The sequence below is a fragment of the Mixophyes fleayi genome, chromosome 4 (genome assembly GCF_038048845.1).
Source record: "Mixophyes fleayi isolate aMixFle1 chromosome 4, aMixFle1.hap1, whole genome shotgun sequence".
NCBI classification, from domain to species: Eukaryota; Metazoa; Chordata; class Amphibia; order Anura; family Limnodynastidae; genus Mixophyes; species Mixophyes fleayi.
Genome location: NC_134405.1, coordinates 37,442,776 through 37,462,874, shown reverse-complemented (window position 1 = coordinate 37,462,874; position 20,099 = coordinate 37,442,776). Strand labels below are relative to the sequence as shown.

General features: G+C 39.3%; 1 protein-coding gene across 1 annotated transcript in view; it reads right to left on the bottom strand.

Annotated features, from left to right (window-relative positions):
• Positions 1-20,099, bottom strand: part of LOC142150620 (uncharacterized) — a 173,763-nt gene that overhangs the window by 16,720 nt on the left and 136,944 nt on the right. The window contains 1 exon segment of the mRNA XM_075205820.1: positions 442-1,174. Coding sequence (XP_075061921.1) covers positions 442-1,174 — 733 coding nt within the window.

Genomic DNA, 20,099 nt, shown 5'->3' with positions numbered 1-20,099 from the left:
TAATTCTTCATATAAGTCATTTATTTATTGTATTCTCATTAAGTTTAACTTTGTTTATATATTGGATGTAGTGTGTACATTTTGGAAGATTAGCAACGTTTGCCTCTAGGGCATTTACTACAGAAAATTACTTGGACATGAATCTTTTGATGTGATACAAGATGTGACTTAATAGCAAAATACTTGTTATATTCAGAGCAATTAAATGGTTTCTCTCCTTTGTGAACTGTCTGATGTCTGCCAAGTTTTGACTTTTTGGTAAAACTCTTGCTATTTTCAGAGCATTTAAATTCAGTCTCCCCTGTGTGCATCCTTTGATTTTTTACAAGATGTTACTTCCAGCTGAAACATTTGCTGCATTCAGAGCTTTAAATGTTTTTTCCCCTGTGTGAGTCTTATGATGTGTTACAAGATGTGACTTGCAGCTAAAACACTTGGTACATTCAGAGCATTTAAATGGTTTCTCCCCTGTGTGAGTCTTATGATGAGTTACAAGATGTGACTTGAGAGTAAAACACTTGCTACATTCAGAGCATTTAAATGGTTTTTCCCCTATGTGAGTCTTATTATGTGTTACAAGTTGTGACTTGCAGCTAAAACACTTGGTACATTCAGTGCATTTAAATGGTTTCTCCCCTGTGTGAATCTTATAATGTCTTACAAGATTTGACTTTAGGGTAAAACACTTGCTACATTCAGAGCATTTAAATGGTTTCTCTCCTGTGTGAATCCTCTGATGTCTAACAACATCTGACATTTGGATAAAAGATTTGCTACATTCAGAGCATTTAAATGGTTTCTCCCCTGTGTGAGTCTTATGATGTGTTACAAGATGTAACTTGAGGGTAAAACACTTGCTACATTCAGAGCATTTAAATAATTTTTCCCCTATATGAGTCTTATAATGTGTTACAAGATGTGACTTGCTGCTAAAACACTTGCAACATTCAGAGCATTTAAATGGTTTCTCCCCTGTGTGAATCTTATGATGCCTTACAAGAGTTGACTTTCGGGAAAAACACTTGCTACATTCAGAGCATTTAAATGACTTCTGTTCTATGTGAATCCTTTGACGTTTTAGAAGATCTGACTTGAGGGTAAAACACTTGCTACATTCAGAGCATTTAAATGGTTTCTCTACTGTGTGATTCCTCTGATGTGTAACAAGAGTTGACTTTTGGGTAAAACACTTGCTACATTCAGAACATTTAAAGTAGAGATGGTCACTGACCCCCGTGTTTTGGTTTTGGATTCGGTTTTGGATCTGGATTACCGTCGTGTTTTGGTTTTGGTTTTGGTTTTGCAAAACCGCCATTGCGTGTTTTGGTTTTGGTTTTGGTTTTGTTTGGTTTTGTTTTGCTATTTTTTGGGAAAATCCATGTTTTTGGGCCTAAATTAACCCAATTTAGTGCTCCAACTGTTTTAGAGACAAGTAATCTAATTGTTGAGGTAATAAATCATCCAAAAAAACAGTTTAATTCTTCGTTGGTAGGCCTATTCTACACACAAAACAGATTGTCTTCCTCTCCATCTATGCATATTGGCAATGCAGCCATCGTCTTTGAATGTATATTACACCCTACACTTATAGTTAAATATGTAAAGAAATGGAAAAAGCCAGTTTGCTTTCTGTCTCTCAAGGCCCCCCTCCACTTGTATAAAATAGCAAAAAATTCAGCCATTATAGACTGTACAATATTAATTGACATGGAGAAAGCCAGTTTGGTTTCTGTCTCTCTAGGCCCCCCTCCACTTGTATAAAATACTAAAAAATTCAGCCATTATAGACTGTACAATATTAATTGACATGGAGAAAGACAGTTTGGGGTCACTCTGTCTCTCTAGGCCCCCCTCCACTTGTATAAAATACCAAAAAATTCAGCCATTATAGACTGTACAATATTAATTGACATGGAGAAAGCCAGTTTGGTTTCTGTCTCTCTAGCCCCCCCTCCACTTGTATAAAATACTAAAAAATTCAGCCATTATAGACTGTACAATATTAATTGACATGGAGAAAGACAGTTTGGGGTCACTCTGTCTCTCTAGGCCCCCCTCCACTTGTATAAAATACCAAAAAATTCAGCCATTATAGACTGTACAATATTAATTGACATGGAGAAAGCCAGTTTGGTTTCTGTCTCTCTAGGCCCCCCTCCACTTGTATAAAATACTAAAAAATTCAGCCATTATAGACTGTACAATATTAATTGACATGGAGAAAGACAGTTTGGGGTCACTCTGTCTCTCTAGGCCCCCCTCCACTTGTATAAAATACTAAAAAATTCAGCCATTATAGACTGTACAATATTAATTGACATGGAGAAAGACAGTTTGGGGTCACTCTGTCTCTCTAGGCCCCCCTCCACTTGTATAAAATACCAAAAAATTCAGCCATTATAGACTGTACAATATTAATTGACATGGAGAAAGCCAGTTTGGTTTCTGTCTCTCTAGGCCCCCCTCCACTTGTATAAAATACTAAAAAATTCAGCCATTATAGACTGTACAATATTAATTGACATGGAGAAAGACAGTTTGGGGTCACTCTGTCTCTCTAGGCCCCCCTCCACTTGTATAAAATACCAAAAAATTCAGCCATTATAGACTGTACAATATTAATTGACATGGAGAAAGCCAGTTTGGTTTCTGTCTCTCTAGGCCCCCCTCCACTTGTATAAAATACTAAAAAATTCAGCCATTATAGACTGTACAATATTATGAAAAATGGACAAAGCCAGTTTAGGGTCACTCTGTCTATGACACCCTACCCTTAAGGATAAATTGCCCTAACAGCAGCCTTTCAAGATGGTATGTGATATGGAAATGCCACAAGTCCCTTTCCTCTTTGGGGGTAGATTGCACCCTACACTTACATAGAAAGTTTTAAAAAGATGTTATCGGCATCATCTTCAGCTTCATCCTCACCCTCATCAGTGTGTACGTCATCATCACAGACTATCAATTCATCGCCGCTTGAATCCGCCATTAGAGAACAGTCAGTGCTTGGATGTCTTGGATGGTGAAGGCCTTCCTCGTGGAAGATGTAGTTCATTTTTATAAACATCATTTTCTCCACATTTTTGGGAAGTAACCTTCTACGGCGATCACTGACTAAGTTCCCTGCTGTGCTGAACACTCGTTCAGAGTACACACTGGAGGGTGGGCAGCTTAGGTATTGCAAAGCAAGTTTGTACATGGGTTTCCAAATGGCTTGCTTTTCTTCCCAGTAAGGAAAGGGACTGTCTGACATTTCCATATCAACTACCTCTTGAAAGTAATCCTCCACCATCCTTTGCATGTTTATACTCATATTGGATGGACTTATGGGCAAAGTGACACTTTTTTTTGAAAAATCCTTCAAACCAGCCCAGATGTTAAATTGTTCTCGTCTGCCCCCTGTGTCTTCCCTGCTTCTTTTTTGGAAATTTAATTTTTTACGAGCAACAGCTTGAGAAAGTGAAGGAGGACACGTCGTCAAGCCGAGGCCCAGTTCAGCGGCCAACTTGCTGAGCAATAGCTCCTTGCAAAAGTTCACATCTCGCTCATTTACAAGTAAAGACTCAATGTAGGTTTTAAACCTTGGATCAAGCACAGTGGCCAAAACGTACTGATCCGAGTTCAAGATCTTAATAACTCGAGGATCATTGTGAAGCGAATTAAGTACTTGATCGACAAGGCCAACATACTTTGCTGAATTGCTTGCTTTCAGCTCCTCCTTCATTTTCTCAAGCTGCTTTTCCAATAGTCTAATTAAAGGAATGACTTGGCTCAAACTAGCAGAGTCTGCACTGACCTCACATGTCACAACTTCAAATGGTTTCAGCACCTTGCACAGCACTGAAAGGATTCCCCACTGTGCAAGAGTGAAATACATCCCCCCTCCTTTCCCAATGTCATGACTTGTGCAATATGCTTGGATGGCTTTGCGCTGTTCCTCCATCCTCTGAAGCATGTACAGGGTGGAATTCCACCGAGTTACCACCTCTTGCTTAAGTTGGTGGCAGGGCAAGTTAAACTGCTCTTGGAGCTGCTGTAATCTCCTACATGCTGTGGCTGAATGCCTGAAATGGCCTGAAATTTTACGGGCCACCGAAAGCATCTCCTGCACCTCACGGTTATTTCGTAGGAAGCTCTGCACCACCAAGTTGATGGTGTGAGCAAAACAGGGAATATGTTGGAAATCACCCAGCTGTAATGCTCGCACTATATTGTTGGCGTTATCTGAAATGACATACCCTGGGGAGAGTCCGAGTGGTATAAGCCATGCATCAATCACATCTCTCAGTTTGCGTAACAAATTGTCAGCCGTATGCCTGTTAGTGAAGCCGGTGATACAAAGAGTGGCCTGCCTGTGACAAATGTTACGTAGTGGTGTACATGCTGCTGCTGTTCCTGCTGGTGAAGGTGAATGACCAACCCAGTGGGCTGTCACAGTCATATAGTCTTTGGTTTGGCCACTTCCACTTGTCCACATATCTGTGGTTAAGTGAACAGTGGGCAGAATGGCATTTTTCAGCGCAATCTCTACATTTTTACACACTTTTTGGTATAGTTGTGGAATAGCTTTACGGGAGAAATGGTGTCGCGATGGAATTCTGTAACGCGGACACAAAACCTCAATTAACTGTGAAAAACCAGCTGCGTTTATTGTGGAGATTGGACGCAGATCTAACACTAACATTGCAGCCATGGCGTCTGTGATTCGCTTGGCGACTGGGTGACTGCTGTCATATTTGCTTCCCCTCGCAAATGATTGTTTCACAGTTAATTGCTGAAATGTAGGACTGCTCATTTTATTCACCTGCCTCTGGGATGACGATTCACCCCCAGCAGCAGCAACAGCAGCAGCAGGACTAACGCTTTCTTCAGAGGAATCAATAATAGTGCCGGAGTCATCCAGCCTTAAGTGGGATGCCGGGCTAACTCCGAGCGCTACTGAGGATATTGATGAGGATGGTGTGGTGGGTGTATTTTGTAGCCGTCGGTATGTCGGTGAGCGGAGGGTCTTAGCTGATGAGGGAGTGCTTGTATTCTTTTGGGAAGAACTTTCAGCTTTTCCCAACACTTTGCCATGAACTCTCGTTAAATGGCGTAACATAGACGAGGTTCCAAGATGGTTAAGGTCCCTCCCTCGACTGACTGTGGCTTCACATACACTACAAATGGCTATACAATTGTTGTCTGGATTTGGGTAGAAATAATTCCACACATAAGAAGTGGATTTTTTTGTTTTATGCCCAGGCATGACAATGGCCTTTTTCTTGTCACGTGCCAGAACTGCTGCCACTGGTGCAGGACTTACACAAACAACCTCATCCTCATCAACATCCTCATTAGCGCCCTCGTCGCCTACACAAATCTCCCCCTCATCCTCTTCTAATTCCAAAGTGGCATCCTCAATTTGGGTATCACCGGCTACACTCGGGCTATTAAGGCACACATCAGCAGAATGCTCACGATTAGACATCCCACTGTTGGATGGACTCTCCACAGGGATTGTTGTCATTTGTGAATCAGAGCAAATATTCTCCTGTAATGCCTCACTGGTATCTTGCAGCTCAGCTTTGACGCGTAACAGTAGTTGTGCACCAATTGTAGCCTGGGTAACTTTTTGGGATCTGCCACTAATAGCCAAAGGTGAAGGCCTCATTCTCTCTTTGCCACTGCGTGTGTAGAATGGCATGCTTGCAATTTTTTTTTTATCGTCACTTAACTTTTGCTCAGTTACACTTCTTTTTCGCTTCAATACAGTAAATTTTTTTTTGGTTTTTGTTTTTTGCACTAATTTGAAAACACTCTGTTGTTTGACATCGCCTTGGCCAGATGACGTACTGGGAACACTAACATCAGGACTGGTGACAGAACCTGGTTGCTCATTTAGATCATATGTGGACTGCTTTGAATCCATTCTGAGCGCAAACCACTGAGGAGTGCTAAAAATTATTGAGTAGATACTGCTGACAGATATGACTTTTGACAGCCAGAAATATTAATGCACAATTAGGGAGGACACCCCAAAAACACTGAGGAGTGCTAAAAATTATTGAGTAGATACTGCTGACAGATGTGACTTTTGACAGCCAGAAATATTAATGCACAATTAGGGAGGACACCCCAAAAACACTGAGGAGTGCTAAAAATTATTGAGTAGATACTGCTGACAGATATGACTTTTGACAGCCAGAAATATTAATGCACAATTAGGGAGGACACCCCAAAAACACTGAGGAGTGCTAAAAATTATTGAGTAGATACTGCTGACAGATATGACTTTTGACAGCCAGAAATATTAATGCACAATTAGGGAGGACACCCCAAAAACACTGAGGAGTGCTAAAAATTATTGAGTAGATACTGCTGACAGATATGACTTTTGACAGCCAGAAATATTAATGCACAATTAGGGAGGACACCCCAAAAACACTGAGGAGTGCTACAAATTATTGAGTAGATACTGCTGACAGATATGACTTTTGACAGCCAGAAATATTAATGCACAATTAGGGAGGACACCCCAAAAACACTGAGGAGTGCTAAAAATTATTGAGTAGATACTGCTGACAGATATGACTTTTGACAGCCAGAAATATTAATGCACAATTAGGGAGGACACCCCAAAAACACTGAGGAGTGCTAAAAATTATTGAGTAGATACTGCTGACAGATATGACTTTTGACAGCCAGAAATATTAATGCACAATTAGGGAGGACACCCCAAAAACACTGAGGAGTGCTACAAATTATTGAGTAGATACTGCTGACAGATATGACTTTTGACAGCCAGAAATATTAATGCACAATTAGGGAGGACACCCCAAAAACACTGAGGAGTGCTAAAAATTATTGAGTAGATACTGCTGACAGATATGACTTTTGACAGCCAGAAATATTAATGCACAATTAGGGAGGACACCCCAAAAACACTGAGGAGTGCTACAAATTATTGAGTAGATACTGCTGACAGATATGACTTTTGACAGCCAGAAATATTAATGCACAATTAGGGAGGACACCCCAAAAACACTGAGGAGTGCTAAAAATTATTGAGTAGATACTGCTGACAGATATGACTTTTGACAGCCAGAAATATTAATGCACAATTAGGGAGGACACCCCAAAAACACTGAGGTGTGCTACAAATTATTTAGTAGATACTGCTGACAGATATGACTTTTGACAGCCAGAAATATTAATGCACAATTATGGGGGACACCCCAAAAGCGCTGGGGAGTGCCAAATATGAAGAAAAAATAATAAACCTCTATCCTCCTCTCTGCACTAGCGATTTTGGTTAGAGCAATTGCAAGAACAATATGGTATTCTCTGTCCCTGCTCTAATTAGCCTATGACTACACCCTGCTCTCTCCCTCTGTCAAATGGCGATGGATTGCTGTGGAGGCGTGTATTTATAAAGTTGAAGTATCGCGAGAACCGAGTCCCGAGATCCGACGACGTCACAATGACGTTCGGCCTCGATTTGGATTCGGAATGGGCGGGAGAGTACCGAGCTGCTCAGCTCGGTACTCGGATACCCAAAGTTCGGGTGGGTTCGGTTCTCGGAGAACCGGACCCGCCCATCTCTAATTTAAAGGACTTCTCACCTAAATTAATCCCTTGGTGTTTTACAAGATCTGACTTGAGGGTAAAACACTTGATACATTCACAGAAAAGATTGTGTTTCTGTCGTGCAAAATTCATCATATGTTTGATGAGTAACAACTTAGTTGAGATGGTTTCTCTTATTCAGAAAATGAAAGTTGCTTGTGGGAATTTTCTAGAGTTGAAGAATAATTAATGTATGTAGTCTACATTAATTGTTGATGATATTTTTCTTTGGAACTCTTAGATGTTTTGAGAGATAAATGTCCTCTTCTGAGTTGCCTTCTGGTTTTTCTGGGAATCCTGCTCCTTAATTCACCTGTAATAAACATTATGATAATGTTAACAATGTAATGATTATCTGTGTGCTCTGTGAATCTACTTCCACAGTAGCAGTGTTATGTTGAATAAGGAACACAATGTTTTTTTTATATAAACTAACAAATATGAACCAGCCCTTGATCATTGTTTTTTGTTTTTCTGTGTATGTTCCCATATTACTGGGAACCTATTGCTAATGTAATGTGCAGTAACTAGAGCACTCTACTCCTGCAGCATGATCTATTATACATTACTCACTTCCTGCACCGACCATAGACAGTGAACAACTGCTATCAATCCTATCACAACGCTTGTCAGCTGATGCACCAGTATGTTGGCGTTTTCTCTGCACACTTCATGGAAATGTAAATAATCAGAACACCTTCCTGTCACTTTGTTCAGTGTGAGGGGTACAGAGCAAACAGCAACATCACAACATGGTGGCTGCAGTGCATGTCCCAGGCCTATTAACATGAGCTAACAAATAGTATGTTCAGTCAACAAATAGGTACAAATCGGTAAGCTAAAGAAAGGCAGCTCATAGTACAAACTAAAATAGGTCACACCAATAACCTCTATAATATACAAACTGTCAAATAAAGATGTACACACAAGTGCCAATCTGAAAAACATGGGAACTACTCAATGAAAACCAAAACAGTCCAAAAGGACATTTAGACTCAAAAACTTTGCAAAAAGATCAATTCATGCCTATAATACCTAGACAAAATAAAATAAAATAGAACAAAAATTCAAACTTGTATCATTACATAAAAAATGTGGGAAAATCCAATAAAATATAAAAAATAAAATAAAATTGAATAACACCTTAATAAGGTATATCAGAAATCAATATGAAGTTGCAATATAATAGAACAAACATCAAATCAAATGTCAGATTTATATTATTAAAGGACTGATTTATACTTACATATAGAGACACTTTCAATCTGATTATTATTGGCATTTATTTGGATATTTTGTTGCTTTATCACTGGCATTTTTGGATATAGTGAAGCTTTGTGCAGATTTAGCAAGTGCAAATCTGCTACATGCTGAGATTAATTCTGAATAATAGTAAGTTTATACAAGCAGTTAATGTTCCCTTGACTCGTGAATCTTAACTGCAGCAGATACAGCAGCTATACAGGCTTTAACATAAGTAGTTGTTAGTAATAGCTGAAGGCAACATGGTGTAATGAGAGCTTGTATTAAAGTTGTCACTTTATCTTTATAACAACGGTAGCTGCAGATAGCGAGTGTATTGGCATTTAGGAGTAGTTTTTATACAAAATATTTTTTATAACATTGAAAGTATTTTTTTTAAATAATCTCCAGCCTACATGATTAGTACCCCATTGACAAATATAAACGGACTAGTGAATAAGAACTATTTTTAAATATCAAATAGATAAGACTAGTCTGCTATCATGGAGTGAATGTGTTATACAGAGCAGTAGATTCCTTTTACTGTTATAATACATATTTTTATGGCCTTACAGCCAAGTTCAATATAATATGTTATATTGAATAACATGTTTCAGTACAGTTGTATATATGAATACCTTAATAAGGATTTAGACAGATCAATGGTCTCTGCACGTTATTATTACTGAACTATGTTATTGATTGATAATAATACAGTAGGTGTGAGAAACATTGTTAGTTCCACACAATTTTTTAAAGCTTACTGTTATATCACTCTATAAACATTATATATGACCTGGGATCACGTGGTGAGACTTGGTAGATGATCTACCATTTTATCAACACCTTTTCATTCATTTTCACTTACTGTTCCATCCTTACTCCAAGATTATAATCTGGACAAGAGGAATATGTTAATAGTATTAATAAAGGAATAAGTTTAATTGACTATTTAGATTACAGAGTGCCCCCATAGAACATTCTTTTTTCTCCTTTGGAATCTTTGAACAAGTACCTTATCAAACTTTTAATAAATCCAAATATCAGATATTGTATGTCCATAAAATATAATACAATAATACAAATAATCCTTAGAATAAAGACTCAACCCTTCCTTTGAATACATCCTCGACCAGCCAAAGAGAGATTTACAAAATCAGGTAAAGCACACAGATAGAGAGTGCTAATAGTAAGGTAAAAACACAAAGGTATAAAAAGCAGGATTAATAATGCATACGTAGATCTTGTGATCTACGTGGGAGCTTGTGATTTCACTGCTTTTTTGATTTCAAGTGCTGTTTTTGTTTAAAGTGTGGAGTTAGATCCAGTAAGGAGTTGAATCCAGGAAGGGGTTTAATCTGGTAAGTGGCTAACAAAGGCTAGTACTCAAGTTCACTGTAGGCTATAAGAAGTTAGGTTAGCTATAATAAGATGAGTAGTAGCAGGCTTGATGATCTCACTCAATGCATATCTTGTCATATGTATGCACACTTGGAGCAAGTGTTCCAAGGTTTATACCTCTGTGAGAAATGTGAGCAATTGGTCTCTTTGGAAGCCCAGGTAACTGATCTAAAGCAGACCATTGCAACATTGAGAGACATTGCCAACCTGGAGCAGAGTTTACAGCTCACCGTTGATGCGTTAGCTGAGCAGGGTGGAGCAGAAACAGAGGAGGATGCACAGGTAGGCAGCTGGGTAACAGTTACTAGGGGTAGCAGAGGGAGGAAGAGGCAAGCCAGTTCTGAGCTAAGCAATCCCAGCAGATTTGCCAGATTGGATGAAGATACTGTGGAAGGCAGTTCAGAATTGGTAGAGTTGGATGAGACTGCTTCCTCTAGCAACCAGGGGAATGGTCTCTTCAGCATAGAGGGGACCAAAGTTACTCAGGGACCCAGGCAGATTTTGGTGGTAGGGGATTTAATTATTAGGAAGGTAGATAGGGCAATCTGTTACCGTGACCGTGCATGCCGAACAGTGTGTTGTCTCCCGGGTGCTCGGGCTCGGCATATTGCGGATCGGGTGGACAGATTGTTGGGAGGGGCTGGGACCCAGCGGTTTTGGTGCATGTTGGCACCAATGACCGAGTTAGAGGAAGAAGGGGTGTCCTAAAGAATGATTTCAGGGACATAGGTCGCAAACTTAAGGCAAGGACATCCAAGGTAGTATTTTCGGAAATACTACCTGTGCCACGCGCTAGTCCAGGGAGGCAGCGGGAGATTAGGGCGGTTAATGCGTGGCTAAAAGATTGCTGTAGGAAGGAGGGTTTTGGATTCTTAGAGCACTGGGCTGATTTCTCGGTCAGTTGCCATCTTTATTGTCGTGATGGATTGCACCTGAATGAGGAGGGGGCTGCAGTGCTAGGGGAGAAGGTTGGAGGAGATTTTAAACTAGGCTCTGGGGGGGAGGGTCAAGCAAGTATTTATGGGATAGACATTGAGAGTAGTAAGGAGGAATTTAACAAGAGTCAAGGGGGTGGAGAGGGGGGAAAGGGAAGCATAGTCGATAAGGAGTGGCCCTTTTTAAAGCAAAAAGAAATACCTAAGGGAGGCAATAGACTTAAGTGTATGCTTGCAAATGCAAGAAGCCTGACAGGTAAAATGGGGGAGTTAGAACTAGTAGCAATGAATGAGCAGTATGATATTATAGGTATTACGGAGACCTGGTGGGATGATACACATTGTCACTCACCGGACCGTGAGTGCCTCTTCCCGGACATTTAGGAACCGTGGCCGTCCTCCATCCTGAGGGTCTGCGCATGCGCAGCCCTTTCCTATACTTCAGTGTATGTCCCTTTAACTCAATTGGCAGATCAGGCAACACTCCCTATATTAAGCATCTGTGGTTCCCATACCACTTCTACCTCTGTGGTTTCCAAACCACTTCTACTACTGTGGTTCCCATACCACTTCTACCATCAACTGTATCATCGTGACTGTGAGCTGATTCCTATCCGCTGCCTCCGTGCACTACAGTCTCCTATACCACTTCAACGCTATTATATTCCATTGTGACTGTTTGCTGATTCCTATCCGCTGCCTCCGTGCACTACAGCCTTCTCTCCTTATCCACTCACCTGTTCATCATCAAGTCTGTGAGCTGATTCTTAGCCGCTGCCTCCGTGCACTACAGTCTCCAGCTTGCAACTCGCCTGTGTTCATCATCATGACTGTGAGCTGATTCCTATCCGCTGCCTCCGTGCACTACAGCCCCAGCTGGCAACTCGCCTGTGTTCATCATCGTGACTGTGAGCTGATTCCTATCCGCTGCCTCCGTGCACTACAGCCTCCAGCTGGCAACTCGCCTGTGTTCATCATCGTGACTGTGAGCTGATTCCTATCCGCTGCCTCCGTGCACTACAGCCTCCAGCTGGCAACTCGCCTGTGTTCATCATCGTGACTGCTAGCTGATTCCTATCCGCTGCTCCTGTGCACGTCAGCCTCATCTCATCTCTCCCGTGGGTCCGCAGAGTCCTGCTGCCGCTGCCAGCGCTATCGTCCATCTACTGCTGATCCGCTCTCCACGCCTTCCTGCTTCCCGCTGGTCTCTACCCTCCTGTCAGCATTGGATTCGTATCTCATCAGCTACTCCTCTGCTAGATCATCTCTATTCTCCTGGGTCCTCCATGAGTCCAGTTCCATGTTTTACTGATTCCTGTGGATTCGTGTCCCTGTTGGTCTACTTACCTGTGCGCTGCACCTACTAGACCCCTGCCTCTTACATCCAGGGACTTCTCATCCTGTCGGCCTCCTGCCGCCCAGGTATCACTGCACTCCTATCTGACTGCCTTCTGAACCACGGTATGCATACTTCTCATTGACTGTGCTGGTGTATTGCATATCTTGCTGGACTGTGTTGGTTCTCCTCTGGAGTCTGCAATCCGCTGAGTCTTTTGCCATCATTGACTGTGTTACCTTGTGCTGGATTACTTCAGAGACTTCCTACATTTGCAGACCTGTTCAGTCATTTATATATATTGTGCATATTACTGTGGATCGTGTTTAATGTGCCCGTGTACATCCTGTGTTGCAGTCTCTCCCCGTACACCTCCTCACATATATATTCAGTGGTACAACTTGCTAAAGGCAGACCACTGATTCCTGTTCCGGTATCACCTGTTCCATTCCTCACTATAGCAGTGGTACAACTTGCTATCGCAGACCACTGACTACCTCCACTTGCCCTTGTCCATACAGTTCCTCGTGTATTATTACCTCCATATTACCAGTGCTGCTAGTCATAGACTTTCCTGAGCATCTCATCATCTACTATTACCTGTTCCGTGATCACCCTGCTACCAGAGCACACTATTACCATCTACATTGCTCTGGTAAGCTTACCACCTGGTGATCCCTGGGTAAAGACTCCTAGTGCCCGTGACACACATGACTGGGCAGTCAACTTGGAAGGCTATTCTCTCTTCAGGAGGGATAGGGTAAATAAAAGGGGAGGAGGAGTATGTCTTTATATTAAGCCAGAATTAAAACCAAGTATTCAGGAAGTTATATATGAGAATATTGGTGATAATATAGAGGCATTGTGGGTGGAAATATCCAGCGGAGGAAAAAGTTCAGAGAAGTTGCTGATAGGGATATGCTATAAACCGCCAGATATTAGTATGATTGAGGAAGCCCAACTTCTACAGCAAATTGAAAAGGCTACACAACTAGGTCAAATTTTAATTATGGGGGATTTTAATTATCCGGACATTGATTGGAGTACTGAGACCTGCGGTACAGCTAGGGGAAATAGGTTTCTGAGCACACTAAAAGACCATTACATGTCCCAATTAGTAGAGGAACCAACTAGGAACCGGACTATACTGGACCTAGTAATGACAAACAATGTAGACGTAATTTCAAATATTCAAGTAAAGGAGCACTTGGGAAACAGTGATCATAATATGGTCTCATTTGAAATTAGTTTCCAGAAACAACGGTATAAGGGATCAACTAGGACTTTAAACTTTAGAAAGGCAAATTTTAATATGCTAAAGGAGTCTATAAAGAGCATAGACTGGGACAAAGCCTTTGAAGGAAAAAATACGGAAGAAATGTGGGCTGTCTTTAAAATGTTGTTGGAGACATACACGTATAAATTCATTCCTATGGGAAATAAATGTAAAAGAATTAAGTCTAAACCAATGTGGCTAAATAAAAAGGTAAGGGAAGAAATGCAAAGGAAGAGGCGTGCATTTAAATTGTTTAAGTCTGAAGGGTCAGAGGAGTCCTTCCGTAGGTACAAGGAATGTAATAAAACATGCAAAAAGGAAATTAGATTGGCTAAATTAGAAAATGAAAGGCACGTTGCAAAAGAAAGTAAGACAAACCCTAAAAAGTTTTTTAAGTATATAAATGGCAAAAGGATTAAAAAAGATAATATAGGACCCCTAAGAAGTGAGATGGGTAAATTGATAAATGATACTAAGGAAAAAGCAGAGGTATTAAACATGTTCTTTTCTTCAGTATTTACCAGAGAGGAACAAATGGCAGGAGTAATACATAAAAATGGAAATGAAACCATGCCATTAATTAATACTTGGTTGTCAGAGGAAGAAGTGCAGAGGCGACTGAAGAATATTAAGATAAATAAAGCTCCAGGTCCAGATGGCATACACCCAAGGGTCCTTATGGAGTTAAACTCGGAAATAGCTAGACCGCTATTCTTAATTTTCAGAGATTCAATCTCATCAGGCTCAGTACGAAGGGATTGTCGAATAGCAGATGTGGTGCCGTTGTTTAAAAAGGTGACGAGATCACAACCAGAGAATTATAGACCTATAAGCCTGACATCAATAGTGGGGAAACTACTGGAAGGTATTTTAAGGGACAGTATTCAGGATAACTTGGTACGCAATAAAATTATTAGTGGGAATCAACATGGATTTGTGAGGGATAGGTCATGTCAAACTAATTTAATTAGTTTCTATGAGGAAGTTAGTGGGAACTTAGACCAGGGCAGGACAGTAGATGTGGTCTACTTAGATTTTGCAAAGGCCTTTGATACAGTGCCACACAAGAGGTTGGTTTACAAAATAAGGGAACTGGGTCTAGGAATCAAAATTTGTACTTGGATCGAAAACTGGTTAGAGAATAGGGAACAGAGAGTTGTGATAAATGGAACATTTTCTAATTGGTCAAAAGTCTTAAGTGGAGTACCTCAAGGTTCCGTGCTGGGACCACTCCTTTTTATTATATTTATTAATGACCTTGGTGATGGTTTAGAGAGTAAAGTTTCTATTTTTGCAGATGACACTAAACTCTGTAAGATAATAAAATCAGAGCAAGATGTAGCTTCTCTACAGAGGGACTTAAATAAACTGGAGGATTGGGAGGCCAAATGGAATATGAGGTTTAACACAGATAAATGTAAGGTTATGCATTCAGGGATCAAAAACAAGAATGCAATCTATAAATTAAATGGAATTAATTTAGGAGAATCTATAATGGAAAAGGATTTGGGAGTGCTCGTAGACAGTAGACTTAGCAATAGTGCTCAATGTCAAGCAGCAGCTGCAAGGGCAAACAAAGTATTGGCATGCATAAAAAGGGGCATAGATGCAAGGGAAGACAGTGTAATTTTGCCAGTGTATAAATCATTGGTAAGACCTCATCTTGAATATGCAGTACAGTTCTGGGCACCACTCTATAAAAAAGATAATTTGGAACTAGAAAGGGTTCAGAGAAGGGCGACAAAATTGATAAAGGGTATGGAGTCATTAAGTTATGAGGAAAGGTTAGCCAGTTTAGGCATGTTTACTTTAGAAAAGAGGCGTCTAAGGGGAGATGATTACTATGTACAAAAACATTAGGGGTCAATACAGAGAGCTTTCATGGGAACTTTTTACCCCAAGGACTATACACAGGACACGTGGTCATCCCCTAAGGTTAGAGGAGAGGAAATTTCACAACCAGCAAAGGAAGGGGTTCTTTACAGTAAGGGCAGTCAAGATATGGAATTCATTGCCAGAGAAGGTTGTGATGGCAGATTTAATAGATATGTTTAAGAAAGGGTTAGACAAATTTTTAGCGAAAAGGTGTATCCAGGGATACGACCGTTAATTTAAAATGAAGGATAGTAGTGGATATAGGGTAAAAATAGGACTGCAATATTGAGTCTGGGGGGATTTTCACAATTGAAACAGATTGGCGGTTGCTTACTCTGGATTAATTTCAAACATAAGTGCAGGATCGCAGGAGATCCAAAATAGGTTGAACTTGATGGACTGGTGTCTTTTTTCAACCTCATCAACTATGTTACTATGTTACTATGTAGATCAAGACTAAAGGCTTATACATACACATACACAAGATACAAAATATATGATCTGTCCGCACAGGTGAAAATAGACTCCCTAACTACTCACTACTATTAAAGCAATTTACATATTTAGTTGCAGGTGATGCCCTCATGAAGAATATACAACTAAAGTAAACTAAAGAGGAAAAACAGAGGCACTCTGGAGTAATGAATATATACAATTAGCCAATTATGTGGCAGCAAATCAAATGTGGATTCTACCAAGTAGCAGAAATGTGTACCTAAGAAGTGGCCACTAATTGTGTGCATATATATATATATATATATATATATATATATATATATATATATATATATTTATTTATAGTATAATAGCCACAATAAATATATTATCATGTATGCAATGGTTGGCTCATGAAACTATTTGGCCTTAATGTTAACTAATTGTACAACCAAAGTTGTTTATTAAGATTATGGGACAACTAAATTATTCCTATCCTTATATACAGTAGATGGCTCATACATTTTAAGTGAAAATCTAGAAATTGACATCAATATATTTAGAAATATTTTACAAATGTACATTTATATTTATAATGGTTCAGACATATTTAACTACACTGCCAACAATAGGATAAAGTAGATACCTATAATATACAGTGTATTATCAGGATATTTAAAGTTTAAGACATGAAACCCAGCTTTATTTTGCAATACAATATTTACTAATATATATGAAAATATAGAATATAAAATTCCCAGTTGTGTACCCTAATAATTATAATTCTGTTAGATTACAATACTAACTATATAAACATTATTAAGATACAACCACATCATAGATTTATAAAAAATACAATATTTATAACATAATATCTACAAACGTTTGTGTATGTATCAATTCATTTGTATACCAAAAATAATTACCTTACTCTGGGGATTTCTCCTTCTATCTCTTTCCCTCCTGATTATTCTTACTGTTCCATCCGCTCAGCTCTCCAGCCACCAACTCAACCATCAACTAACTAACACTAGCCTGATACTGTCTATTTATACTCATTCCTCCCCCATCTTTCTTCAGTAGTTCCTGTGATGATGAAAAGGTATTCTCAGACTGTTTGTGTCTAGGTGATATTTAAATTAAAATTGATTTACATTCTTAAAAATTGTTTAATCAGAGCGACTTCTCAGGTATATCTCATTGACTTGTAAATGAGCTATAAACATTCTTACTACAAAGGAAAATGCTAATTAGACCTTTGCAGATGGAAAATCTTCTATTCTTATTAGATTACAACAGTCTCTGACATCCTTTTAGGTCAACAAAGGATCTTTTGTCTAGGATTCACCTCTAGTCTAGGCAGACAGTGTGAGCAGAAATTCCTGTTTTAAATATCAACAGTAACTATGATTTCAAAATAAATACAAATAATCCTCAATATAAGAACTCATCCTCCTTCTTGTACCTCCTCACCCATCTATGTATATATCAACAAAATCATATAAAGAACACTGAGGGAGAGAGTATAATAAAACACCAAGGTATAAAAAGCAGGATTAATACTACATAATTAAATCACAAGACTTATCCGTGCAACCACACAAGACAAAACACTCGGTAATATTCACACACAGAAGGTAATGGACTCACTGCCTACTATATATTAATAAAGCATCTTACATATAATAATATTATAGGAGTAAAATTCTCTTACTAAAGAGAGATCACTGTTTTTTTAGGATTAGAATTAGGATTTGAGCCGTGATTACGCGCTGCTTCACAGGTCCCGATACTGCAGCATCAAGGATGTTGCTGTACCGTAATGACTCTATATATATATGCGCAGCCGCAAATCCTAAATGACTATGCCCCTAAGGGGCATATTCAATTGTCGGTGGAAACGGCAAAAATCTCGCACCGTTATTACGGTAGTTTTCTTGCTGAATTTTAGCTCGCAGCTCCGAGTCGCGAGCTGAAATCCAGCTATCTATTGCCGTAATAACAGTGATAGTTTTAACGCGATGGGATATTCAAAGAATTGAATATGCCCCTAAATGTCTAATTCTAGGTTTCTATTCATTTTCTGTATGTCTAGACACAAGCACAGGGCACTTCTCACGTCTTATATTTGGGTGTAATTCCCAATGCCTGTTCTTCAACTGGATATATAGAGAATTAGACAGTACTACTTTTTTCTTGTATAAAGACTTGGGGCTAGATTTACTAAGCTGCGGGTTTGAAAAAGTGGGGATGTTGCCTATAGCAACCAATCAGATTCTAGCTGTCATTTTGTAGAAGGTACTAAATAAATGAAAGCTAGAATCTGATTGGTTGCTATAGGCAACATCCCCACTTTTTCAAACCCGCAGCTTAGTAAATCTAGCCCTTGGTATGTTTTTATTTTATTTTATTTAAGATCTGGTTAAGTGTGGTATATAAGAAACAATTGTGCTGTGAATTCTCATGTATTATGTACAGAAATTACAATTTAAAGAAATTAAAACCCAACATTTACAAATGAGCTATTCCCACACAGCCTGAAATGAAATACATGTCATGGAGGCGACTGTGAGATAATAATGCAGAAATAATTTTCTTGCATTATCTCCATGTTATGTATTTCACTGGTGTCCATGGACCTGATTCATTAAGGATCTTAACTTGAGAAACTTCTTATTTCAGTCTCCTGGACAAAATCATGTTACAATGCAAGGGGTGCAAATTATCATTCTGTTTTGTGTTCATAAGTTAAATACTGACTGTTTTTTCATGTAGCACACAAATACTTGATAGCTTATCTGTACACTGAAATTTAAAGTTGATATTTGTGTGCTACATGAAAAAACAGTCAGTATTTAACTTTATATTTTAAACAAGTTAACCCGTGCATGATACTCATGCATTCTAGTCAAATCAAGCTACTTAAGGTGTTAAAAAGGTTCTTGTCATGCATTTGGGCCATAGCCCAGGCCTCAACCACCAACCACTCCCAACTGTCACCCCCGGCAACCACCAACCACTCCCCACTGTCACCCCCGGCAACCACCAACCACTCCCCACTGTCACCCCCAGCAACCACCAACCACTTCCCACTGTCACCCCCGGCAACCACCAACCACTTCCCACTGTCACCCCCGGCAACCACCAACCACTCCCAACTGTCACTTCTCCTTCAAGAAATATATATATATTTTTTTTAAAATCTTTATAAACACTTTTAACAATTAACAAATTAAATTAACAAATTAAAAACATCTTAGTATACCAAATTTCAGCACCTTCTGAATTTTTTTTTACACACACACTAAGAATTTAGTAGGTCAGTGTATAACTCCGCCCAGCAGGTGGCGCTGCAGCTCGGTTTTATTTTTTCCACACACACACAGACAGACAGACTAACACACGTGTTGGGGTATCGGGGTTCACCGATACTTCTATCAAGTCCCTGCAATGTCAGTCAGAGCTTTCTTTGTTTTCAGTCGACTGGTGAACAGAAAATACTCAACACCTGTATGATATAATGCTGAGCAGCTTTTATTCTGTTCCAATTTGAGACCGCTTCAGCGTCTATTTTTATACATGTAAGTCTAGGGGTATAGATACTGAACAACCAATTATAAGACAGTAAAATAATGAGAGAAAATCAATTAACAATATATATATTTCTGTTTTGCATCAAAGATCAAACAATTCTTTCTTCTTTATGCGTTATCTCTTTCCATGCTTTCTGTCAACATCCTTGTGCTGCCCCCATCTTTGAGTCCTTGGGTTTTATCTATCAAGAATGTTACTATATGTCTTTGATCTGTTTTATGGGAACATTCTATGTAGTCAACCTTGAATAATTTGTCTTTTAAATGGAACATAATATCTGCTAATTTCTCTTAAAGTTATAGCATAACATATTAGCTTCTAAAGCTTAGCACATGATAGATATTAAATCAATAATCATACAATTCCACTCTAACATTCCCCTCTTTGATTAAATATC